This window comes from Chroicocephalus ridibundus, chromosome 1, assembly GCF_963924245.1.
Source record: "Chroicocephalus ridibundus chromosome 1, bChrRid1.1, whole genome shotgun sequence".
NCBI lineage: Eukaryota > Metazoa > Chordata > Aves > Charadriiformes > Laridae > Chroicocephalus > Chroicocephalus ridibundus.
The window spans coordinates 164393481-164418764 of NC_086284.1; the positions used below are offsets into that span (position 1 = coordinate 164393481).

Sequence of the window (25284 nt, forward strand, 5' to 3'; positions counted from 1 at the left end):
CAGCATACCCAGTGGGACTATCCATGGAAAAGGGAAAATATGTATCATGGGGAAAAACCGCAAATCCTGTTCAGCTGCTCCTTTCTGTTTCATTTAACGCACTTGAAGGCGGCCGGGGTGGGAAAATGCTTTATTCGATTACTGGGCTGTTCACACCAGCCTCAGCGGGGCCGGGAGAGCCTCGTCCCAGCCAAACCTGAACGCAAAGAGGGTCCATTTCAATCCTTTTACAACAGTCACGCCACAGTTCATCCGCAGCGGCCCCAGGAAAATGACAGGATGACAAAGCCGGTGGGATGCCCTGACAAGCAGAGCCTCCCCCATCCCTCCCTGGGGACAAACCTGCCCCACTGGCCACCCACTGGCCACCCACCTGGCCGCAGCAGGTGCTGGCCCTGCCCTTTGCAGACCAAGAGCCTCCTCTGGGTTTGTGCATCCTGCTGGGAGGGAGCTGCCCCTCGCCCAGCCTGGGATGCCCCAAAGCGGGGTCCCCCGCAAACGAGACGTGCGCTCCCCCTTCGCTCCGCCAGCCAGCGCTGCCTCAAACTTTCCAGGGCAAGGCTACGCTGCCATCCTGGTGTTTTGTCCACGGCCACCGGGTTTATGGGACACCAGGGAGACCCCCCTTTTCCTCCCCTCGCCCTCCCCGCACAAGCATTTTGTTTTTCTTCTTGATTAGCGGAAAAAATTCCTGAACCTGTCAGAAGGAAGGAAGGTCTTTTCTCTCTCTCTCTCTCTCTCTTTTTCTCTCTCCTCAGTCCATTAGTGAACTACAAACAATTTCCATCATCACGGTGAAACGCTTTTTCCACCTAAATAACACCTCTGCGGGCTTTAAAGGTGCAGGACCCTTTGCAGAGCCCGGCCCTGTCCCGAGAGATGCCCTCCCGGGGCCACACCGGCGCGGGAGGGGGGTGGTTGGTCCCCGTCCTGCTTTCCTGGGACAGGCGCAGCCAGCCCAGGGCTTGGGGCACTGCGGGCACCTCGCAGAAACGCAGGCACCTCCTGGGGCTTTTCCTCACAGACATCAAGCCAGCGTGTGTCGGGTCATGGCAAACCTCCCTGCCCTCCTTTCTAGGGGCAGCCAGTGTCCCAGATGCCAGCTCTCCTGAGTGCCCCGCCAACCCGCTGACATCCATGGAGCCTGCTGGCATCCCCAGCCGAGGTCAAATCCCCAGATTTCACCCTGGGGAGTGGTGAAATCCCCTCCATGGACGTGGCCATCCCCGGGACCTCTTCCGCACCCGGCTGCGCACGCCTGGCTGAGCTCCGTTGTCCCCTGTGCAGCCCTGCCTGCGCTGGGGGACCCCGGCCCTGTCCCGATGGAGGGGAGAGAGAGTATCCCGCCTGCCATGGGCGCTGCCGAGTGCCCCCTTACTGCCCCCTGCCCAATTTGGGCAGCCAAAGCGCTCGTGTGGGTGGGTGGTGTGGTTCACATATGACCCCATGCGTGTATGCTGGGCCATCCATGTGCTGGACCTTCATGGAGTGAAGCCTGACGTTGCTGGGGGAGAAGATCCCCTCTGGGACATCCAGAGCCCTCCGGCCGGCCACGAGCTGCGACCAGGCACACAGGTCTGAATAAGGGCTTCTCTCTCAGAACGCACCTTGGTTCATTCATCAAACCTTTTCCTGCGCTGATGCCATCTGCTTTTGTCTCCGACGCCATCGGTCGCAGCCGGCTCTGGGCTGCAGGGACCAGCAGTAGCTAACACCTTCCCCTCTGCTCCTCCCCAGGTCTGTGCCGGGATTCATCCTGAAAAATAGTTTGTCCTCGTGTGGAAAACACCAGAGCAGAGCTCCTGGAGGACAGAGCTTGCCTTCACTGACTGCATCGACCAGCGGTGGCCAGGGCCAAAGGTTGGGGCATTTGGGAACTTGGGACTTTCCAAAGCTGCTGGGGCAAGACCTGCAGTGGAGCTGCTTGCCCAGCATCTCTGCACCATCCGTCCGTTATTTTTGCAGCTTGCGCGAAAAAAAAATAAATCACAGCAAACATTTTGAAACGCGCGTCATTGACTGTCAAGCCACAAACCTCCCCGCTGCCCGGGTCCCCGCTGTGTTTGGGTTTCTGCTTAATCGCTTCCAAACAGCTTCTTTTATTGAGTTAGTAATTACAAGGGGGTCATTTCCCTCGAGGTTACTTTCCTCCGGGCTTCCCCATGGCCTTTGCTGCGAACCCAAGGGCCGTTTGGTATCTGCCTGGCTGGGGGAGGAAAAATGGTAGGTGAGCCCTGCCATAATTGTATATTTTGGTCTCTTCGCCCCCCTGGCTCCTCTGCCCAGAGCCCCACAGACCCACCACTGCGAGTGGGGCTCGTACCTTAACCCGGTGCCTGCACTGCCTGCAGGGAGGCCCCAAGGTCTGGGGTTCCCTCCACTTCCTGCCTTCTTCTTGCTCATTTTTTTGGGGGGGGGTGTCTGTTGTTCCTTTAGCCCTGTGATGAAAGCCGAAAACAGCCGAGGCTGCCTGGCTTCCTCCCAATGTCTTTTAAGATGGGAGATTCCCAAGGCTGCAAGAAGTTCCGTTGGTCACAGGCAGATCATGGCTCGGGGAGGGGCAGCGTCGTTTGGTCACGGTTTACATGAAGGCGAGCGGGGAACAGCTGCACGCTCGGGCAAGGGCATTTTGGGTTTGGGGTTTTTTTTTTCTTAAATAGCTTTTAATCCTTCATATTTTCCTCCCTCTTTGTACACGGCTTTTCCCTTGGCACAGCCAGCTTCTCCGCCCCCAGGGCCCACCAGGCACTGGTGCATGGACAGCAAGATGGGGCCACCCTCTGACACATTCCCATCCCAACCCCGGGGTCCCACGGGATGGCAACGGCTCCCACCAAGCCCTCTCCCAGGCACATCCGGAGCGTGGGCAGGGAGGGCAGCGGGACAGGGTGGCCACCATGGGGGGGACAGCTTATGCCAGGGAAGCACAAGCCAAGCACGGGGAGGGAAATACCTGTGTGGGCTTCGTGCCATGTGGCTGGGCTGAAGAAGGCTCTTCCTTCAAGCCATGGCCAGGTGGGGGGGAGACTTTAAGCAGTTCGTATTCCTGAGTGACAATAAAAGAAGCAGTCAAGGGTCTTCCTGGGCCTGGTGAGGAAACACTTGCAAATTGATTTTTTGCTTCGTTTGGCCACACAATGGCTTTAGCACTGCAAATCACAGAATGGTTTGGGTTCGAAGGGACCTTAAAGATCATCTAGTTCCAACCCCCCTGCCATGGGCAGGGACACCTCCCACTGGGCCAGGTTGCTCGAAGCCCCATCCAGCCTGGCCTTGAACACTTCCAGGGATGGGGCATCCACAACTTCTCTGGAAGATCCTCAATGATAAAAACCCCCAAGCCTGGCTTTAAAACATGGAGGTTTGCTTTTTACACTTGAATGTCCCATCGAGCTCTTGCTCCTGTGTGCCTGATACTTTTGGGAGCCGTGCTCTTGCAGGAGGACCCACCGCCGAAGCTTCTCTTGCCGCCTCCAAGGCTGGATGCGTTTCCTCCAACAAAAGCTGAACCTCCTGTGGAATGACACATCCCGAGGCCGGGCCTTTAGGTGAAGCAGCAGCCGAAGCAATTAAAGCAGGGAGAGTTGCCAAGGCTCCCTGGGCTCCTCCGAGATCACCTGTAGCAACCAAGTGAGCCAAGCTGGAGGAGATGCTTTCTGGCGGCGTGCTGCAGCCCTCCCGGGGCTTGTTTCGGGATTTCTTTCCCGAGCTTGGCTTTGCGGGGTGGATGTAAAGCAGCTGCTCCAGCTGCCTGCGCCCCACGCTGACCCGTGCTGAATGGGTGCCAAGGCACGGCGAGCAAACGGCGTCCGGGCCAGCTGCCGAGGTGTCAGCTCCAGGCTCCCGGGCCCGCAGCTTCTTTCGGCACCTATTCATTTCCAGCTGTTAAAAGCAGAGGTGCATGCTTGCGGATGGGGTTGCATGCCTTTCCTCCCACCCCCAGCCCCAGTTTGCCAGCCCCCTGAGATGCCAAGTCTTTCATCCCACCCCAACCCGGTCCAGGCTGATGCACCCATGCTTCCTGTACCCCTCTTTGCACCCCTCGCTCCCCAAAATCCCTCCTGACAGGCCCTCAAGCTCAAAAAAGCCTCACGCCAAAAACCTTTCTTGTCACCGGGTTATCCTAAGGAAGTCAGAGCAGGGATGTGATTATTATCCTTGCTGTGATTTTGCCCATGCTTTCCATCCTCGGGGGCGGATGGAGCTCCCCCCTACTCCAGCTCCCTTCAGAGGATCAGGGAAAACGTGTCCTCACCCCAAAATGAACCGTGCTGGAGCAAGGAGCACACCTGGGAGTGCCAGGCTTGTCCACCAAGGACAGCTGGGAGCACACCCGGAGACCGAGCTCCCCAGGCTCACCATTGCAGCACAAGCCCCCGCTTGGCTCTACGCTGCACTAGGGGTGCTGTGTGTGTGTGCGGGGGGGGCCCGAAATTGAGGTACGGGGCAGCGGCTGCCTTGGCTCCCCCCGGCCTCGTGCCCGAGTGCCCCTTGCCAGGAGGAAAGGGAAATGCAACGGCCTTTCCGACCGAGGGAAGGACCGCCGCTGTCTAGACGATGTGACTAACGAGGGAAGGGGCCGACTGTTTGTACAGCTTCGGGGAGTGTAAACACCGCCGACTGTCCCAAGCCCTTTCAAAGCAGAGGAATCCGGAGATCGGATGAAAGCACAGGGAAATTCTGGCCGGGTGTCGGAACAGAGCAGCTACGGAGAAGGGGAGCTCTTTGAGACGAAATCCCCAACACCTGAGTCATTTCAACCCAGCCCGAGCGCTGGGCGACGGGCGGGAAGGCGGAGCGTGGCACCACCGGCCGCGGGCAGGGCTGCGCGTGGGCTCCCAGGATTTTCCCAGCTTTGGTTGCTTCTCTCTGCAATCTCAGAATTAAGCATCCTGAAAACGAAACTGGAGGCCCTAGGAAGCCCGCTCTGCCCCACGGTGAGCTGGTTTGGCCTCTGCATTTTGTTCAGCTCACAAAAGAAAGAGAAAATGCTGTTTGAGAGGTGGTTTCTTTTTTTTTTCCTTTTTTTTTTTTTTACAACTTTAAATACAGTACTGAGTATAAATTAATCTTACATTTAAAAAAAAAGGCAAAAAAAAATTAAAATAAAATAAAACCTCAACATCTTTACAAACCAAAGGAAACAGATTTTGGAACAGGAAAACAAAGTGTCTTAAGACTTGAGGGCTTGGGGACGGAGGGAGGGAGCGACGTGCTGCCTCGGCAGTGGTAGGAGAAGTGCTCTGGGCTTGCAGGAGGCGAGGGCTGGGTCCCTCCACAACTTGTGGCAGCTCTCAGGTCACAGCTTCACCTCCTTCCCCCAGCTCCCGCTGGGGGCTTTGCCCCAAGACAGGGGTGCGTGTGTGTGCGAGGGGGGAAGCGGCTGGAGGCAGGAGGGGAAGGGGAGGGCTGCCGCGCCAGCTCTGCTCAGGCACTTTCTTCATGTGTAACTCTGGAGTGCCCAGCACGGCATGATCCGAGGCCGGGACCCCAAGGTGACACTGGAAATTCCCATCATACGTAACATTTCTGCTAATGGTGAGTGAGTATTAGGTGTGCAGAAATAGCCCCCGCACACAGAGTCCTCCTCCCTCCTCCGGAGCAGGCAGCAGCCTGGGAGGAACTCAACAACTGACCATCCAGTTGCCCTCCGAGTCTTCCTCGCTTAGAAGAGCTCATTTCTGTCTCAGATGGCTGCTGCCAACTGCAAAGACCATCCTCATTTCCTTCTCTATATCTACACAGACCAACTTCCAAGCTAGGTGTGCTGGGAACACCTAACGGGCAAAAATCCAGAAGGAATTTGAGAGGGAAAATGTGAGGAAAACGATGGGAGATGCGGGGACATCAGCAGGGGGAGAGCGGTGAAGAGATGGTGCGCAGGACACCCGTGAAGGGGTTAAAAACCTCAGGGGAATGGCGTGATTCTGCTTTGAGGACCACAGAGCAGGCAAGGACAGCTCATGGAGATTAAGTCATGCTTCTAAGTTTGGCCGTTGTTGGTCTTGTTGTGGTGCCGCTTCGCCTCCTGCAAGGAAGTTGTGCTGGGGGGTTGGTGGAGAGTGAGAGAAAAGGGCAACAAGACAGCGAGAGATCAGATGATGTCTCTGCCCGTCCCGTCTCGGACCTCGCAGGCACGTTGCACTAACAGTGTGCTTTTCTGCCGGCCCAACGAAGCCGATGCGTGCACGTGCCGCCGAGCTTCCTGCCACCGGGGAATGAAATCCATTTAAGAACATATATATATATATATATATTTATATATGTATGTATAAATACACATACACACACACGCACGCACGCACACGTATATATATATATATATATACACACAGATACACGCGCACACATACAGAACAAAATTAAAAAATAATTTGAGTCCAAGCCTGGAAAGTCGAATTCTCCACCAGCATGTGCAAAAATGGCTCCCCTTGGCAGGGGCCGGGGGCGTGGAGACGATTCTGCCGCTGTCTGCTCCTTCCCCACGATCCAAACACCTTCCAGTCAGCACCAGGAGCAGGAGGGGAAAGGGAGGGGGGGGAATGCATTTGGCTTCTTTGTTGTTTGTGGTTTGTTTTTTTTTTTTTCTGTTCTGTTTCCCCGAGATGTTGTAAATCTTAGTGGTTTTGGTTTTTCTTTTTTAAAATAAAATATACGCCCACATGTTAAAAATACATATCTGTCCAGGTAGGGCGATAAAAGTCCTTAGTGCATTTTCCATCATCGGTCGCTGCTAGCAATCTGAGATATGCCTGTTTTCAAAAGGTAGGTCCAGTGCAAGTGTTGATCTCAGGCGGGCCCCCAGCCTTACCAGAAACAGGAGGCAAAGAGAGAATATTCCCCTTCCACCCTCTGTCCATTTGTTTTTCTTCTCCTCTTCGAAGAAATTGGACCCACTTTCCTTTTCACATTTTCCATCCTGTCCTCTGGAGCAGGGAAGGCATTGTCCTGTCCTCGTTGCGTATTGTGGCTGTCGGGGTTCATGGTTTTATTTGTACTTTGTTCTTTTCTCATATATATATATATATATAGGTCATGTTTGTCATCCTTTTTTCTTGTGTGTAAAACTTTACAATTATGCTAATAAATGAAAGAAGGGAGAGGCTTTGGTGGGAGAAGGTCCACTGATGGAAAGGGAAGCACCAATTGCCGTCTGAATCAGACGTCGAGGCAGACGGACAAAGAGGAAAAGTTATCAATCCAAGGACCCCATGGGGGCAATACAGCAAATACATTAAATAAACCTGGAAGTGAAACAAAAACGGACACGGCATTAGAATATGTAACCCTCTGTCCCTGCAACTCCCCTCCTCTCCCATTTTCTCCTCTGGAAATGTTTGTGTTGAAGTGCCAGATCAGAAGCCCAAGAGGGCTTTTGACCTTCTCTATTTTTTCCCCTGGACAGCTTGAGCCAGAGCTGAGATTTGCATGGGTTTGCGTAATTTCTACCCTGGGAACCTCGGGCTGGCCAGGAGGATCAGGATAATCAGAGCCCTCGTAGTGCTAAGCGTGGGAATACCAATCCCCAGACACCGCCTGGTGCCCCTCATCCCCATCTCCTGAAACGCCACAGGGTGGAAGCCCATCATCCCCTCTCCTGAGGCGAGGGCAAGGGAATGTGAAGTGAGCGGCCCAGGCTCATTCAAAGGGCTGCGGCACAGCTGGAGCTGCTGAGTCCTGAGCCAGGGCTTTCCCTGTTAGTCTGTGCCACCTCTCGCTAGATTCAGCTCCTCGGGTCCATGCCCTGGCTACTCTTTCTTTTCTGCAGCTTTCCCTCTCATGGGGAACCAGGGCTTATTCTCCTCTCCCTTGTACCAGTGAAATTCTTCTGATGACGAGGGAATTACTCCTGTTTACACAAGTCAGGGAGAGAAGAATCAGACCCTGGACTGACAAAGTCCAGATCTGTTGCCAGAGATTCCAGTTCTCCTTTCCCCTGGTATGACCCTTCTTATGCATGCAGGCCTCCCGCTAGGAGAGAGATGAACCAAAAGTGTTGCTGCTTTTCTTTTCAGTCTTTCTGCCAACTCAACTAATGAAATAAAAGGAAAAGGGATCCCCAGAGCAACATTAATTCTCTGCTTTCAACGGAGAATCAATAGAGAAAGGAGAACAGAAGTTGCTCCACAGAAGAGATGAATTACATGGACCCCAAGGGGATTTAGGTGTAGAGAGAAGTCAGGCGCGCTCTCTGCCTGTAAGGGAGGCAGAGAAAGGAGAGGGCAGGGCCAGAGAGCGAGTATGGTTGCAGCATGATCCTTCCACCTCTGCAAAGAGCCATAAAGCCATAAATAGGATGCATGCGTTGGGTCCCAGCCTAGTCCTTCCCCCTCCTTCAACCCGGGCTTTATCACACCCAGGCCCTGCAGAAGCCCCACACTGAATGAGTGGTTGGTGCTGTGGGAAGCGTCCAAGGTGCTCAGGCAGAACTGTGTCCTGGGAGAGCATTTCTCCCAACGGGAAAAGCAGCTTGCTGTTACCTGCCTTGTGCTCTCTCTCCCCTGCCAGCACTTCTATGCTACGAGGATTTCTTTCAGCACTTTCTTATCGTTGACATGCTTGTACTTCTTATGTTTCCTCTTCTGCACCGGCGGTCGGCGTACTCGCTGCCTCTGTGAGACAGCGGCTGTGGTGAACGATGGCGACAAGCCTGCCAAAACAGAGGGGAGAGTGTCTGTACAGCAAGGGGCAGCCGGGTCACGTTGAAATACCTTTCTCCACACGCTATCAACAAAGAGCTCTGCAACAGGAGGGCCACAAGGCTTCCTTCTCCTGTTCTTCTGTCCCTTGTCCTCTGTTCTTCACCGTCTCTGCCCTCTCCCTTTTCCCACGATGCCCTTCCTCTCACCTCTCACCTTCCCCTCCTTCATTTCCCTCTGTTTCAGCCCCTTGCTGGCAGGCAGACATCCTGGGAAATGTCCCTCAGCTGGTATAAACCAGTGAAGGCCCATGGGACTCACTGGAGCTAAGCAGATTAAAAACAGTGGAGGGCTCTTTCCTCTCTCCCCAGCCTCTCTTCTCACGCCTCCCTCCGCTCCACTAATGCCAAGATCCTTACGTTTCTGTTCACGTGGCCCTGGCCGGCTGTTCCTGGGGGGCTGACGGGACACTGCTTCACACCGACACTGCACGTGGTCCTCCAAAGGCACAACGACTTTTTTGAATTTTGGCTTCCTCTGGACAAATTCGATCTTGTTCACCTATTGGGAAGAGAGAGGCAAGCAAAAGATGAATACAGCTGCAGCTCCCACTCAGTAAAAATAATCAGTGTCAGTACCCTTCAGTACTGGCTTTCTTCCTAAAGGGTCAGAAGGCAGTTTATAGAGCACAGTTCAAATTCAGGGGTGGTGTGTACGGGAGCTAATTCTGCGCACACCAGCAGAGCAGACCTAGACCGGGCAAGTTTGGATGTGACTGGTTATTTCCCCCACTCCTAACTACTGCCGCTGCTTAAGCAGGATGGCTGGTTGATCACGGACAGAAACATGGGTTGCGCAGAACACGCTAGCCTGTTTCTGACAGCTGTGATGGCAGAGACCTAGGGGCAACCAGAATTAATTCCCACAGGATCCTACAGGAAGGGCAAAAGGAGAAAAACTCAGGCCCGATGCACGCAAACGCAGCTTCACCAGCTCTGCTGAGGCCTGTCTGAATTTGTCTCAAGCCCTTTAATAACTCACAGGGCTGAAGCCCTCAGCTCTGTGTTTCACGGGATAGGTGGTGCTCTGGAAATTCCCTTGGACTCTCCACCAGTGCTGAGTCAGAGGGAAGACTCACTGCTCCACATCCCACCACAGGGCACGAGCTTTCTAGGGGGTCCTCCCACTCCAGGAGCAGCCCAGCCTGACCCCACTCAGCTTATCTTAGAAGACCGCAGTCCCTGAAGTGCTCCGCAAGCTATAAATACTTGCTCTGCCGCGCGTCTGGAATTGAATTCCTCCAAACCCACTGCCCCCAGCAGCATCCCTCAGCCAGCGCCGAAGCAGCCAGGCTGTTTATCTTTCCTTGAAAGCCCACTCCACACGCTTCAGACCACACGCTGCTCGCTAGACAAACACTTCCAGCCAAACAATAGAGAGACCTCTGTCCTCAAAGAAACCATTTCCAGGTCACTTTTTCAGGCTGGCTTTTGACCTCTCACTTGTTTTTTCCACAAAAACAACTCCTGCTCCCCCCCACAATTTTCCCTCATTCCGCCTGGCTTTTCTGAGAAAGGAATTTCCTGATGAAAAGGGCTGTGTGAATACAACCTCTCCCAGCCAACCTCTGCCGCCTGCCTGGGGGAGTCTCTTACGGCTCAGGCAGCGGATTAGTACGGGATAAGCATTATTTTTAAACGAGCTGTCTGGGAGGAAGCTGTGAGGAGACCACTGGTAGCTGTGGGGAGGGCAGGATCAGAGCAAGGGGTTAGCCGTCAGGTGTCTGGTTGCTGCTGGAGCAGGTCAGGAGGTAACCGTGGGGCTGAGAAAGAGGAGAAGCTGCTCCAGTGCACATTCTTGGGAAGAAGCTGCAGCAGCAGGGGCGGGGACGGAGACTGCCACTGCAAGCCCTTCACTTTTTGCATCAAAAACAGTTCCCGCGATGAAAGCGTCCTGTTTCTTCTGCTCTAACACAGCAGACCAGGCCGCCTCCGGCCACAGAAAGAGCGGCAGCGGGGAGCTGCAGCTGGGGCCGGTGCCCTGTGGCTCTGCTGTGGTGACAGTCCCCAGATGCTGGACAGCACCAGCCCTCCCAGCAGCTGGCAGGGATGTCACCCCGCGCCAGGGGCTGCAGCGCTCCATGGCTAACGCAGAAGACGTGACTGCAGAGGGGGTGTGAGGGAACAGGCCGCTGTGCGAGCCTTGCACCCGAGAACCACTGTGGTTTTGGTTTTGGGGGGTTTTGGGGTTTGGGGGGTTTTTGGGGGATGGAGGTGGGCTGTATGAGGAGGCAGCGGTGGGAATTGTCTCCCTTACCTGGATGTGCCGGACGCGAATTTGGGTGGGTCGACACTGCACGTTGCGATTGTTGCAACACCCGGAGCAGCGCTGCACCTCCACGCAGGGCGGCCACACCACAAAGTTGGCGTTGGTGCTGTCCACCATGTTGCGGGAGATTTCAAAGACCACCGCCCGCGTCTTGCACTCTGCGAGGACAGCTGGCTCTGCTGCTGCCAGAGCATCTATGGAGGGCCAAGAGAAGAATGGGAGATGAAAGGGGCTTTGCAGCTGTTACCAACCCACTGCAGCCACCTCTACTGGAAAAGAAAGACCCCACACGGCTCTCCCACACACACTCACGTTCTTTCTCCTTCTCCCACCCCTCCAGCTCCCTCCCTGGACAGAACCGCGCCTTGTGGAGGAGCCCCCAGTAAAAAGATGCTTCTCACTGGAGGGGCAGTCCTAGGTAGGAGATGACACTTCTTAAGAGCAAATCAGCACCAGCAGGATTTAAAGAAGAGCAGCTTGCAGAGCTCCAGACTCCCTCTCCTGCCCTCCTGAAGCGTAACACCCAGCTCCTACATGAGGCCCAGACTCTCCTTCTCATCTGTCTACACATCCATGCACACTATAACCACTACCCCCCCACCAACATATATCTCAGGCATGCATCTGCACCCACCCACAGCTTCTCAGGTGAGTACCCCAACAATCACAAGGTGCAACACCCCTGACTCACCTAGGCTTCGTCGCTCTCGAGACAGGGCCACGGGGTTTTGACCAGGCTGAGTTGCATTCAGGTCCAGGCTCGAGCTATCCTCCTCTGAAAAGGGAAAGACATGACCTAATAGCACCAGGTAGAGGCAGGAGAAGATGGGAGGCGCTTGTGCTCTGCTCATCAGGCAAAGTGCAGAGATGTGGGATAAGCCACAGCCCCAGTACGTCATGCTAGGTGTAAATCCACCAGCAAGGTCACAGCTGTGCTGGGGCATGGAGACTCTAGGTTTGCTCTTGGCTCAGATTAGGCAGCTCAAAGCAGCAAGCCTATAGGGAAAGAGGGGTCCCAGTCAGGTCTGGGACAGGAAAACTCCAGCTCAAGAAGGACAAGGCCTACGGCAGGGCTTTCTGGTGTCAGAGAGGAGTAGCAGAGGGATTCAGATCAGCTGGCTAAGATCAGGATACAGCAAGGAGGATCAAAGACCAGATGGAAGCAGAAGAAAGTTTGGTATATAACACCCAGGTGCCTTGCTGGGATGGCTTGGGACTGGGAGAGTCGGGGTGTGAGGGGGCAGGTGAAGGGGACGATGAGTGGGAAGTGGGGTGCTTGCTTTCTCTCTCTCAACTCACCACAGCCACTTTAGGTTAGAGTCAGTTTTACAACAGAAGAACAGACAAATGAGGTTGAAATGGCTTTTCCCCTATCCTACTCTAAGGTATCCTACTCTAAGCTGCAGGATTTGGAGGTAGTTCAGTCAGCGATGGAAGAGGAAGGCAGATAGCATTCAGGCCAGCCCTCAGCAGTTCCCTCCCACCCCACTGCTTTTTCCCATAGGAAGTGCTGAATAGAGAAATGCCCATAATCCCCATGGAGCACTCCAACACGCAGCCCCTCCTGAGCTCTGGACAATGGCCGCGCTCGGAGATAGCTCCCACCCAGCCACAGCTCTTTCCTTCTCTGACCCGCTTTAGCAGCTGAAGGAAGCTGAATGGACGTCAGCATCAAGGGAGCAATTTTCTTAAAGGGAAATTTGGGGCCAGTGGAAGATCTCTGTTTATCAGATGTGCGGTGGAGCAGACTTCCCACACCTATCATGTCCCATCCCTCTTCCTCAGTCCTGCCGTAGTGCAGCCCTCATAAGGGGAAGCAGGGACATTGCTCTCCACTCAGCTCTGAAGCAATTGCTGAAGGATTTGGGATGGGTGCACCGAGGCTATATTCACAAGGTAGGAATCATGTGCCTGTGCAGTCAACAACTATGTGTGAGGTGGACAGGCAGACACCCTTTAAAGTGGCTAGAGAGGTGTGATCAATTCTAGGACACCATTCATCTCACCCTGAGACAGACAACTAAAATGAGATCTGGTGGATTATGCTCTAGAAGAGCATGTAGTTCTTCAGGGGCTACAGAGGGTGTCTGGATGACTGGCTTAGATGGTCATGCACGCTATGCAGGCAGCCACAGTTAAGGGAGATGACCCCCCCTCTACACACCTCTGTGGTTGCGTCTACGTTAGTGTCTAAGGTCAGGAGAGCAGTATCTCAGCTCATCTGCCTCCTGGAGCTGCCTAATCCTGGCTCCCTGTGCAGTCAGTGGAGGGCAGCAGCTGTGACATGTACAGGTGCACGGACAGCACAAGGGAATAGTTCCAGCCAATCTGGGATTATTTTGCTAATACACTTATTTGCTAATAAGTGTATTCTATACAAGGCAAGCAAATCGTTATGCCCCTTGGTCACTATCTGGGAGCAGATAAGAGCCACAAGGTGCAACGAGACAGCTTCACAGCACCGTTTTCTGTTTCCCTGACCAGCTTTTCCCATCTGGGACCTGAAGTGAAACCAGTGACTCGAAGCTCTGCAGCCTTCTCTCATTCCCCTGGGCTTTTCAAGCCAACGTGAGAAGCCCATTTCTTAACCGTGAGGGTGGTTAGTAACTGCAATAGAGATGTAGCTGTTCCTTAGACACGGGGACATGACAGACTGCACGCATCTTCTCAGCCACTCCTTCCCCACCCCTCCATCCTGCACTGCCTGGCATTTTATCAAACGAGGGTGGGGGCTACCTTTTGCGCAGAGGTTGAGTTGATGAGAGGAGAGAGGGGGGAAAAAATAGCAACAACTGTTGACTCGAAACAAATCTCCTATTGAAAACCGGGTCCCTCCCTCCCCCAGGTTGTCCTTCTACACCCTGGGTCAGCACTGAAGAGGGTTGGGGCGGGGGGACCAGCCTGGGACAATCCAGCATAGCTAATTTTGGAAGTTGCCCCATTGTGTGGCTCCTGAACGAGGAGGAGGGAACTGGTGAGGGCAGGGAGCGGCCGTGGAGGTGGTGGGGAGCCTCGTCGCCTCTTTCTAAGGCAAACAATAGCTGAACGCAGCTGGTGCCCTCCCCCTCACTTTCCCCCCCTGCCCCTCCAGGGCCGTTTTGAAAGGCAGCGGGAATGCTTTTGAGACTGCGCCAGTGGTTGGACTGGCATAGGAAACAAAAGCAGGAAATTCTGTTCCCCCGTAGATAGTGTCTCGGCAAGGATTACAAAGCTCCAAACAGACAAAACACGAGAGAGAAGGCGAGCTGGGGGGGCCGGGGGACGACGGGCGGGAGCAGGGTTAGAATAGAAAGGAATTCGCTCTGAAGAGACCGTTTATAAATAAATTCCTGGGCCAGCCCAGCCGCCGTGGCGCGTGCTCCAATTCCCACACGTGCCGACCCCTCCACGCTTCGCCGCTCCTGCCGCTGGCTGCGCTCAGCCCTGGCCAAGTGACCCCGAGGCACTGCAGCCCCCGGAGCTCTTATCTACGGGCAGGAGGTGAAGCGACGCTACCCTGACTTAGCCCCTGTCCCGTATCTCACCCATGGACACGTGCTCTGCTGCTCCCGTCCTAAGAGCTTCTTGGAACTCATGGCCTTTTGTGGATGCTAAACCTGACAACCCGCTCAACCCTTTCCTCCTCTGTCACCCTATTTCCACCTCCCATTTCTCCACCTCCTAAACTGATCCTTAGCCAATTCAAGACCTGCTGCCTGTGCATTTCTCAGGGTGAAAAGTGCTGACCTCAGTTCCTGGCACTCACCTTGCCCATCTCCTATCATTTTTGGAAGCCAGTGTCCCTCGATAGAACAGTCAGTTAGCAGGAGATCTAAAAAGGCATCTAGTTGCTTAACTCCTACAGGTTTCAGAGGGGTGAGGTGTGTAAATAGCCAGGTCTTGGCTCCTGAATGGTTCATATATATGTATAGCGAGGTCTGTTGATAGTGTGCCTGCTGGAAAACAGAATATCGCCTCCCTCCCCGCAAAAGAGTGAAGTAAAAATAGAGGAGTGTTTGGTGAAGAGGAGATTTACCTACGGAGTCTATCCGCAGGGCACGCTGGAGGTCGCTGATGGAGCGCACTGAGCTGCCACCCAAAATCTCATAAATGTCTTCGGGTATGGGGTCCCCCTGCCAGATGACAAAAAGAAAAGAAGGGGAAAAACAAGCATTAGAGGGGTCATCTGCAAATACTGCGCCACAGAGCGGGAGCGGGGGGAATCAAAGGAGCACAGACGAGGCATGACAGAACCAGCGAAATGCAAAAGACATGCCCTCATGAAGGCACAAGCCTGAAACCTGAGAAAAAGCGAGCGAGCCCCTCTTGCTGCCTGTCACAAAGCGGATGGGAGACTGAAAAAGCCACAAAATGCCTGGGCTTTCCAGCAGAGCCCTGAACGCTATGCAAGCAGCCAGCAAGGCTTCCTTCTCCGGTGCTGTATGACTTCTCCAGGTGGCCTCTCATTCCTGCTGCCTGCAGTAAAGGCATTTTAACAGACTTCCCTTACGCTATCAGATAAAACCTTCCCAATATTTCCCTCTGTTATGAAACTCCCTCACGGGCTTTGTGAGATATCGTGTGTATGTGCGTGTGCGTGCGCGTGTGTTTTCAAACCACAGTGGCCCAATAATATCCATCATTTGCATACTCGTTAAAAAAAAAAAAGGTGGGGGTTGGAGAGGAAGATTGACCTTCGCAGCTGAGCTCGCTGCTGGTGAAACCACAAACGCTGCAGGGAGGACATGAAAGGCTGTTCGAGATGGTGGGCTGAGGAGCCGATTTGGATGAAGAAACACATGGGAGTTTGGATGCCATTGCAGGCTAGCGCAAAAAAAAAATTAAGCAAGCAGGTTTATAGACATCAGATGATGGCCAAAATCAGGGTTTGTGCGGGCAGGTGCAACGCCATCAATCTCTTGGGAATTTTACTCTGGCACCAGGCTTGAATGGGCCCCAGTGACAGCACTTAACGAGACTACAAAGGAGCAGTGTGGGAAAGCAAGCACTGATTAAAACATACTTCCGAAAGACTAGAAAAAGAGACGGAGGAAAGTACTGGCCAAAGTGTTTGCTTAGCTCCTACCTTTCTTCATTCAGGGCTACTCATGCGGAAAAGCTGCTCTTTCAGCCGGGTGCTGGATGCCTTCCGAGCCACAGCCCTACACATGCCCCTGTAACTGAGAGGAGAGCTTGGCTCCTGTGCTTGTGAAACGCAGGGATTTTCGTGTGGGTTTTTACGGACAGTTGGTGGCATGCGTGTGATCCTCCTCATGTACAGCTATTTCTTCCCTGCCTGCGTTCAGTGTAGAACATCTCCCTTCTGCTTGGAGTCGAGGAAAACCACCAGGCAGGTGGTTAAATGCTGGCTTTTAAACCGTGAGGGCTTTAGCCCAAACCTATGGCCACGTTTGCATGGCAGCTTGAGCCTGGCGCTCTCCCACACGTGCCTGTCCCTTGGCCACCTGCCCTTCGCCTCTACCATCAGGGCAATAGGAGCGCTCCCTCCTCAGCCCTGCTAGCCCACCCTCTAATGCTGTAACTTAAACTAGGACACGGTGGCTTGAAGGCTGCTGCAGCCCAAGTCATGGGGCAGAAATCTCCTGGGACAGCCGCAGAGCAGACAACGCTAGTGCCTTAAACCTCCTCAGCCAGATCCACCAGAGCGCTCGAGTCAGATCGAGCCTCTCTGCCCCACTCCGTCCCTGTCACTGTCACATCTCACCACAGATCTGGCTGTCCGCCTGCAGCAAAAAGCAGATTTTAGATCCCCAGGCATTACTTCTTCAGTCTCTGAGGGAGAGGGAAGCAGCGTCAGTGATTGAATGCACAGCGAGAGCGAGACTTGTGTAATTCAGGGATCACTGAATAGCTGCGAAATGAAGATGCCTTCTGACAACTCCTGCCGCGTGAGGAAGAGTGGGACCAACAGCCCAGTGCCGGAGAGGCTCTGCAGCACTCCCTGCCTTGCGCCACACACGGCGTTTACTGGAGAAGGGATCATTTGCAATTCCCAGTACTTGCAGCCAGAGCTCAGCGCTGGGCGGTGAAATTGCAGGCTTTTTAATGTTTGCACCTGTCAGCCAAACGCATTTGTGTACGAATGCTGCTGTGCACGGATGCCCCTGGTCCTTCCTGACACTTAATACATGTAGGAAATGGAACTTTATTTTAAACTCTGGCACTCGCTAGGGGAGAGCGTGGGCAGGTGTTACGAGACTCAGTGACTTTGGAGGCGAGCTGGGAGGTGTCACCTTGCTAACTGAGCAGGGGAAACAGATACGAATCAGGGATTGCAAATGCAGGCCCTCAGGAGCCGGATTGCTGGGGACTGCCTGTAGGAATAAACTCCACTCCCTGCTCCCAGCAGCCGTTTTAGGTGCCAATTTTTTCATGTTGCAGATACTATCAGCATGGCTACGACGTATCACCAGCCCACATGGCTCATAATCCTGTCCTCCTCCCCGGGGGTTGTGAGGCAGCTCTGCCAGCGACAATTGCAAGCCTGTGAAGCTCCTTACTTTCCTCTTGTGCCACAGAACCGTGTCCAAGGCTGGCCTAAGAGCAGCTACCTGAGCTGCACGGTTTGTCCTTGCTCCATCTGGGGTCTGTGTTTGGGAACAGCCATGCCCCTGGTCCCCCATCCCAGCCCTATGCCTGGGAAGCTCTGAGGTCAGGGCACCGCACGCACTTGGGCTCAGTGCACTCGGTGGGAATGGGACACAGGGAAGCAGAGGTCCACCAGCCACCTCCACCTGATCCCATGGGGTCAGAAGGTGGAGGAACAATGCAAGTGGTGGGATCCCCAACAGACCAGCCCCAGCAGCCGGTGCTTTTCCTGCTTAGCAGCTCCTCTGGAATTATTTGTCTAGCACAGGTTAACAATCTCCTTTTTTAACTGCACGGCAGATCAAAGACGACTTTTGTCTCAATGGACTCCTGGCTGGCTGTCAAGTGCCCCAAGGCCTGGCCTTGTATTCCTGCGAGGCCCTGAATTCCTAGAAGAAAGTAAGTTTGTTCTTCCCTCCCTCCCTCCCTCCCTCTGCCCCCAGTGCCTGGCTCTCCTCCCGAATCGCAGGGGCACACCCCACTCTGCCAGTCCCCTGGCAGGGACGTCCCCTCCCCTTCTCCCGGCTGCTGACACTTGGGGGGTAAAACCCACGGCGCACCTGAGACAAGGCAGCAGAGCACCTGGGTGGCTGCGATGACATCGCCGGGGCCTCTCGGCATGTCCCCTTTGCCTCCCTCCTCCCAGGTGTCAGCAGCGCTGTTTGGCAGCTGCAAACCTATGCCATCCCTGCTCCCAACACACATGTTCTCCCCAAATCAGCGTTCTCCCCAACCCCACCACCCCCTGCCTCTGCAGCTTTCTGCCAACGTATGCTTTTGAGCAGCAGGGATGCTGAAAGGACCCCTTGCAGTCAGCCACTGCAGAGGTGGCACAGGGAATATGCAGGGCTGTGCTCCAGTCCTCCCTCCAGCTATTCACAGGCAAGAGTCTTGCCCGAAGGCGCGTCTCATTTGGTAGCACAGCAGATACAGAGGAGGAGGGAGAAGAGATTGTGCAACTGGCAGGGAAAGCAGACCCTCAGGGCTCAAAGGAACCAGCCAAGGACACTCCCAAGGTGAGGACTCCTCCAGTCCTCTTTTTTTGGGTGGTGTGTCTCCACGCCCACGTGTGACTACACACAGAATGGTAGCAGCAGCACTGGCCCAGGGCTGGGAAGCACCCAGCTATCTGCTCCTCTGCCCAGGAGAGGAGGACTTTCCCGAGCACCTCCACGCCGACCACAGCAGGGGATCTTCGCAGCAGGGTCTCGAGTGATCAGCCAGGCAAAAAATCCCAGACAAACAGCATTTTTTAATTCCCTCTGAAGCGGATGTGAGGACCCCAAGGGGAGACTCCACGGCATTCCCTGGCAGAGGGCAAGACCAGCAGCACCTGCCACTGGCCTGATAATCCCAGAGGCTCTTGCTCCCCAGGCACAGGACTCCCACCCTTCCAGCAGAACTCCCAGGTACAGGGGGACCCCGACACCCACCTGCCAGAGGACCACACCTGCCTCTCCCCACAGCAGGCATAACCCTCCTCACACCAGCCCCTTTCACGTGGGACGGCAACTTACGTTTTCCTCCCTTAAAAGAATCCAACTTAATGTTTGATCTAGCCCACGTTCCTAAAATACAGCCAGACCTACCCACGCTTTTTCCCATTTCAAGGGGGACTCCACTGCCCCACCCTGCTCCTCCACACTCCCCCCCCCCCCTCCCCTGTGAGGGCTGGAGGCAGTTCCACCCCCTGGGGCCGGTCGGGTACCGGCAGCACTGGAAACAGCGCAGGAACCACTGTCATTCTCTCCTGCCGCTGCGCATCAGCTGATGGTGAGAGGGAGGCAGGGACGACTCGCCTGGCTCCTTCCACGAGCTCACCCCAGACGTGTCATCCATCCCAGCTTCCACTGCTATGTCCTTGTCACAGCCTTACGCTAGGAAGACTTGGGAAGAGCCCCGGAGCCTTGCACCAAGAAGACGCTATGGGGAGCTGGGATGAGGTTATAAGCAGGCGCCAGGCCGCACCCCATTCCTCGGGAATTCCAAAAAGCCCTGCCAGTGGGGCTTCACCCCACCACAACCACGCCAGGCTCAGCCCAGCTCTGTAAATGTTGCAAGGCAACTATTACAGCCCGTGGGGCAAATGCAAATTGGGTTAGCATCCTCGCTTCCCAACTGGCAAATACCTTCCCACTGAGGCTCGAACGTACTCCCTCCTGCTGGAAGAGCTCCAGGGCCCTCCAGCTCCAGATGGGTGTGATCGAAGAGGGAGAGGGACTCGGGAGGTTCCATCTCCCGGCTCAGGCCTCTGTTCCCCGTGCACTTTCTCCGGCAGGGCTGGGGAGGAGGTGCAAGCCCCGTCCAGAGGATGACTATGGTTCAGCAGCCTGGTAGGAGTCGTGTGGTATGTGCCTGGTGCAGAGGTGCAACACACTGCCCTCAAACTAGATGTGGGGAATGACTACAGGCAGAAGCATCTACCCAAGCAAAAACCTTCTTGCTTCTCTGGTCACAAAATGACAAGTATCACGATTCCTCCCAAGAAACCTAGAGTCAGAATTCCCAAACTCTAACCCTACGAGGCTGTCATAGAGCTGTGCAGTCTTTTAACAGGATAACAGCACAGAATAACAGTCCCCTGGGATCAGACACTTCCATCTTCACCCTTCCCCAGCACCAACCATAGCTGATGTTTCATGTTGCACAGGAGAAAGAGATCTGAGCCACCCACAAAGGAAATACCATCCTCTGCCCAAAACAAACATAACCACTGGGCAGCCCACAGCTCTAACTGCTTCCCTTTGCGGCTTGAGCAAGGGCAAAACAGGCCCATAAGGAGGTGATGTGATGTTTCACACCCAACCCCTTCTCTGCCGCCCACAAGAGGGGCTGCCCAAAAACGGGGAAGGAAAAAAAAAAGAAATGATGCAAAGGGAGGAAAGTTTTGGTGGAGGGATATTTCCTGCCCCTGACAACCTCCACACTGCAGATACTTGGGTAGAGCTGAAGTGGGAACCGAGCACCAAGTGTAAATGGGAGGGACTTTCTGATCCCCTCAATCTGCACACGATCAGACCACAAAATGCGGTGGGAGAGGTCAAAGGCTCCTTGTCCTTGACCACGGCTTGGGGTGAGGCTTTGATTTCCAAGCAGGGAAACCGAAGAGGGTTGGGGTGTACGTTCATCAGCCAAATCCCACCACCTGGCCCCCACCCTGTGCCCTGCTCCCTCCTGAGCGGAGCGTGCAGGGGGGCTGCAGGACGAGATGCTTGCGTGACCGTGCAAGCACAGCAGAGACACTCATCCCCTGCCTCTTCCCATGGCCCCAGCTGGAAACACACCTTCCCCAATAACCGTGTCACCCCGGTGCGGTGTCTCTAGCCACGCTGTCCCCTTCCTCGCCCCTTTCAAAGTGTGTGTGTGTGTCCCCTTGCCCTTTCTCCATCAGCCCCTTGGCGATGCCAGCTTGGGTTTCACGCCGGAGGTGGCAACCAAGCGGGCCTCGGTCTCCGATGCCAAAATAACCAGAGGGGGTGAGAGGCTCGGCAGAGGGGTGACAGCCGCTGGGTGAAGCTGCCAGCAGGGCAGGAGGCTGCAGGGTCCTCGGGGGCGCTCCCCATCAGCGCCCCCTGCCCCGCCATTGAGCGGAGGGGGGGGGTCTTCAGCCCCATCTCCCCTTCCCCACCGGCCCGGCGATGACTCCAGCCTGGGACATACACGGGGGTGGGCTGATTTCCAGGGAAAGCCTCCCCGGCGGGGCCCGTCCTGAGGGGAGGCGACCGCCCCTGAGGGAAGGTGGGGGGGCAGCCGCTGCCGCCAGGGCGGGTAAACGGCCCCAACGGTCGCCCCTCCTGAGGGCCGGGGGGCGGCCGGCCCTGCCCGCCATTAGCGCGCCCCTGCCCAGCCCTTCCCCTCAGAACGGGGCAGGAGAAGCCGCCGCCCGCCCCCGCCGTGCGGCTCCGCTTCCCCCACGCACCGGCCACCCCCGGGCTTCGCCCCGCCGCACCTGCGGGGCGGGAGGAGCCGGAGCCGCCGCCGCCGCCGCCGGTCTCCCCCCCGCCACACGCCTCCCCGCCGCCCCGGGGCTCGCAGCTCGGCAGCACCGCCCGCTGCCGGCGTCGGCAACTCACCTCCAGGCGGGCCAGGGGCAGGGAGAGGATGAACGCGAAGACCACGCCGAAATTCATCCCGACTTCAGGCCCCGCCGGCTGCGGGCACATGGACGGCGAGCCCCCGGGAGGGAGAGCGCTTCCCGCAGAGAGCCCCGCGGCCGCCCGGCCTCAGGCATGGAGGGCGCCGCGCCTTCCCATTCCCCCTCCGAGCCCGGCTGCGGGTGGGAGAGCGGCGGGAGCCCCTTGGGAGAAGAGGAGGAGGAGGAGGAGGTGGCGGTGGTGAGGGGAGAGAGGGGTAACGCTGGGTGACTCGCCTGCTTCTGCGCTATCTCATAAGCCCGGTGGTAAAAATAATGCAGTCCCTCAAAATTAGAGGCATCCAGAGCCTGCGCCCCCCCCTTCTCGCCGCAAGGGATGCTTCGGTGTTGCCTTTTGCTAGGTGGTCCACATGCTGGTTTTCCCTCTTGGTTGTCTTCCTTGTTGAAAGATATATACGTTAAAGGTTTTTACATGCAGGTAACGGTGATTGAATGTCCTCAGAATAAGATGCACAAAATGATAATTAAAAACTTTTCCAAAGTTTGGTACGAAATCCAAAAGGTAAAATCTCCTTCCCTCAGGTGTCCTTTTCTTAAAATGCTCCTTTTCTTCCTTACGCCCGCTTGGTAGTTTGGTTTTTTTAGCGAAAAGTTGCTACCGTAGGCTGAATTTCTTCCCCTTGCATTAGGCTGTGGCTTGGGTGCCTTTCTCGTTCGACGTGTCGGCGCTGCACTGGGACGTTGAGGTTTGCTTTGGGTTTGGAGACAGGTGAGAGCAAATGTTTTCGCTGTGGGTTGCGTGTGCGTGTGTGTGAGTGCGCCGAGCCTTGACAAGCCTCAGAGCGGAGTCACGGCTGCCTCCCGCGCTCTGTTGCGACAAGAAAGGGAGAGGGAAAAAAAAAAAAAAGAAAAAAAGCAGAAAAGGTAAAACTGAAGGGGAGGCGAGCGAGCCGATGGGTCTTTATTTTAGTCTGCGAGCTGCAAGAGAGACTAAACTGGCACTTGGGGCTGCTCCTTTTATAAAGGAGAGGAGATGGGTGGAGCATAACTTGCCATCCTCCTCTTGGCTGGGTATCAAGGCGAAAAATCTAGTGAGGGAGTAGCAGTCCATTGCTGACAAAATAAAAAGTGTGTTAATTTAAATGATAAATTAATTAAAAATGACTAATGCTGTAATAACCTGTATAATGTGGCTTTAATATCACATGAGGAACGGAGACAGAAATTCCTTTCTCCTCAGCAAGAGATAAGAAGAGAGGAGTTCCCGGCACGGTAGTTTGTTATTTTTTTGGCCCCAGGTTCTCGCTGTTGCAGTCTGGAGCCCATTTCTCTAAGCTCCACTTGCCTTCTTCCCTGCCCTGCTACATCACTACCTCCGGGGAGAGAAACGGCTTTAATATCTCACACCTCTTTGTGTGCAGGGGGAAAAAAAAAAAAAAAAGCCAGATAAATTTAAACGTTGCTACAAGACAATCTGATGTTGCTCGTGGCACCAGGAGGTATTTTGCTGCATGATTATCTCCACAATGTAATAAACATCTGAAGGGAAATTAAGGAAGCAGATATTTGCTGGGAGGGAGGGGGGGGAGAGGGATGGGGAGGGGAAGGCTGCTAACAGGTGAGTTCAAGGAAGAGTCATATCCTATCGAAAAAACACCCGTACGCACGCCCTCTCATGTACGTACGAGCGATCTCCCGGTGCGGAGTTGCACACTCGCAAAAGCACACTCCAGGCACGAGCAGGAGGGCTTTCTGCACCATCTTTGTGCAGGCTCGTATCCACCGATACATTCCTGCACCGTCATGCACCACAGGCGCTCGGCAGGCGTTCGCTCTGAATCCCAAGCATCTTTCCTGCTTTTTCTATGCTACGCACACGCTTCTGTTCGAGCTGCTCGCATGCACTGCTACGTGCAAATTTTGTCTCATTCACACATCCCTGGGCACCCATGTGTTCTCCTTCACTCTCCCCCTCTCTCTTCCTTTCTCACATACATACACCCACCGGCATACCAGTGGCCTCAGCTCACAGCGTCGCACATGCTCCCTTAGACTATCTAGGTGCCTGTGAGCCTCATGCAGCCAACCCGCTCTAAAACGCACGGTCTCGCACCAGCGCTCACGGATGCACCACCCAAAGCGTCTGGGTACGAGGAGCAGCTACCAGAACTGAGCAGCGGTGCTCAGTTCTGGTAGCACCAAATGCTCTTCTCTAGCAGGCATCTGAGAACACCACCCAGCTTGGCTAGGTACACCCCTGAACCTGACTTTGGTCTCAGCGATGTGGATGTTGGGCAGGAAGCACAGAGACACATAGCTTGCTTAATTAACATAGCTCCTCTGCTCCTCCCATCACAGAGGCAGTAGCTCAAACACAAAATGAAAGGTTCTACGGTAGGGCAGCGTGTCAAGATGCTCTTAGATGGCAAGGGATTAGCGACACTTCGCACTGACCCAGAAGAAGAAGGGGCAGATTTCCCCACCAGTGGTGGATTTCGTCAGAGCCATGCCAGCTCCAAAGGCCGAGCCATATGAAGTGGCATAAGTGCAGAGATAAGGAGTGTCCTGGGAGTCCCTCAAACCGAGTCTGAAGTGGCTCAGTCCCAATTTTGGAGCTCAAATGGGAGGAAGTGGAAACGCAACACATACCTTTGCTCGTTTCCACTGCCAGAGACCTTAACAGGACTTTACCTTAGACGCTCCAGCCATGCTAGCCCTGTCCCACCGCAAATTCCACACGACACTCTTAGAATCCCCCTCATTCTCTGTCCTGGCCCGCCAGCAGCGTACCAGCCATTTCATGTGATGACGATTCATCTCCAACCCTCTGGCAGGGTGGAGCTACAGCTCTAATGTCTACCTGGGTGCTGAAACTCCTTCTGAAGTCTGTAGGACACTCCAAAAAAGGGTTTTAAAAGAGTCTGGGTCCACCTCACCTCGCTCCAGAGGTCTCTGGCCAAAGGAACGCCATAGCCCTGGGCTCCTTGGTGGTCAGCAAGGGCAAAGCTGAGGATTGGGGATGGCCAAACCAGCTTCTGGAAGCCCTTTTATCTGAGGGCAGCTAGGTTCTGAATGTCCATGACCACGTTATGTTTTTACAGTTCATGAGGGGTAAATGGAGGCTTGGGTACTCTTTGAGCATCTCTGCGCTGGAATAACCTGGCATGGCTCCACTGCCTCCACACCACCTCGTTGGAGCTGTGTAGGGGGTCCTCCACGCCGTAGTGGCTGCCTGGCCATGACAGAACAGCCTGCGTGTGGGAGGGTTGATTAAACTCCTCAGCAGGGAGAGATATCACCGCCGGAGAGGAGAAGGACTCAGCAGTAAGCTAACAGGGACTGCTGCAAATTTCTTGTTCGGTAGCAGCCAGAGCTGCTGCAAGGCCTGCTTTTTGGGGGGGTATGTGTGGTGTGGGTTTGGTGGTGATTTTTTTTTCAAATATCCGGCTACATTACATGCAAGATGGGATAGAAATAGAGTTATTTATTTTCATGTGGATGATGCCGAGCAGTTTTTAGAAGCTCGACATCAGAAACAAAAAGCCGATCCCCGTTGAACCTCCAGACAGCAAGGAAGAGGATGTTTGGAATTTGACTAATCATCTACCTATGACCCTGCCTGGAAATAGAGCAAAA

At 54.8% G+C, this 25284-nt stretch overlaps 1 protein-coding gene across 2 annotated transcripts; it reads right to left on the reverse strand.

The window, feature by feature from the left end:
• Positions 1 to 5065: 5065 nt before the first annotated feature.
• On the reverse strand, positions 5066 to 22619 carry PDGFB (platelet derived growth factor subunit B). Of its 2 annotated transcripts, none has more exons than XM_063322458.1 (7): positions 21629 to 22619; positions 14983 to 15079; positions 11659 to 11742; positions 10956 to 11161; positions 9059 to 9200; positions 8481 to 8650; positions 5066 to 7244 (listed from the first exon to the last, which is right to left on the reverse strand). In XM_063322458.1, exons 1-6 carry the CDS (start codon positions 21716 to 21718, stop codon positions 8514 to 8516), a joined length of 756 nt encoding a protein of 251 aa, XP_063178528.1. In that variant the 5' UTR covers positions 21719 to 22619; the 3' UTR covers positions 5066 to 7244; positions 8481 to 8513. The 2 variants fall into 2 exon arrangements, with proteins under 2 accessions (XP_063178528.1, XP_063178527.1); XM_063322457.1 differs by having other exon boundaries at positions 8485 to 8650; positions 21629 to 21733.
• Positions 22620 to 25284: the final 2665 nt, after the last annotated feature.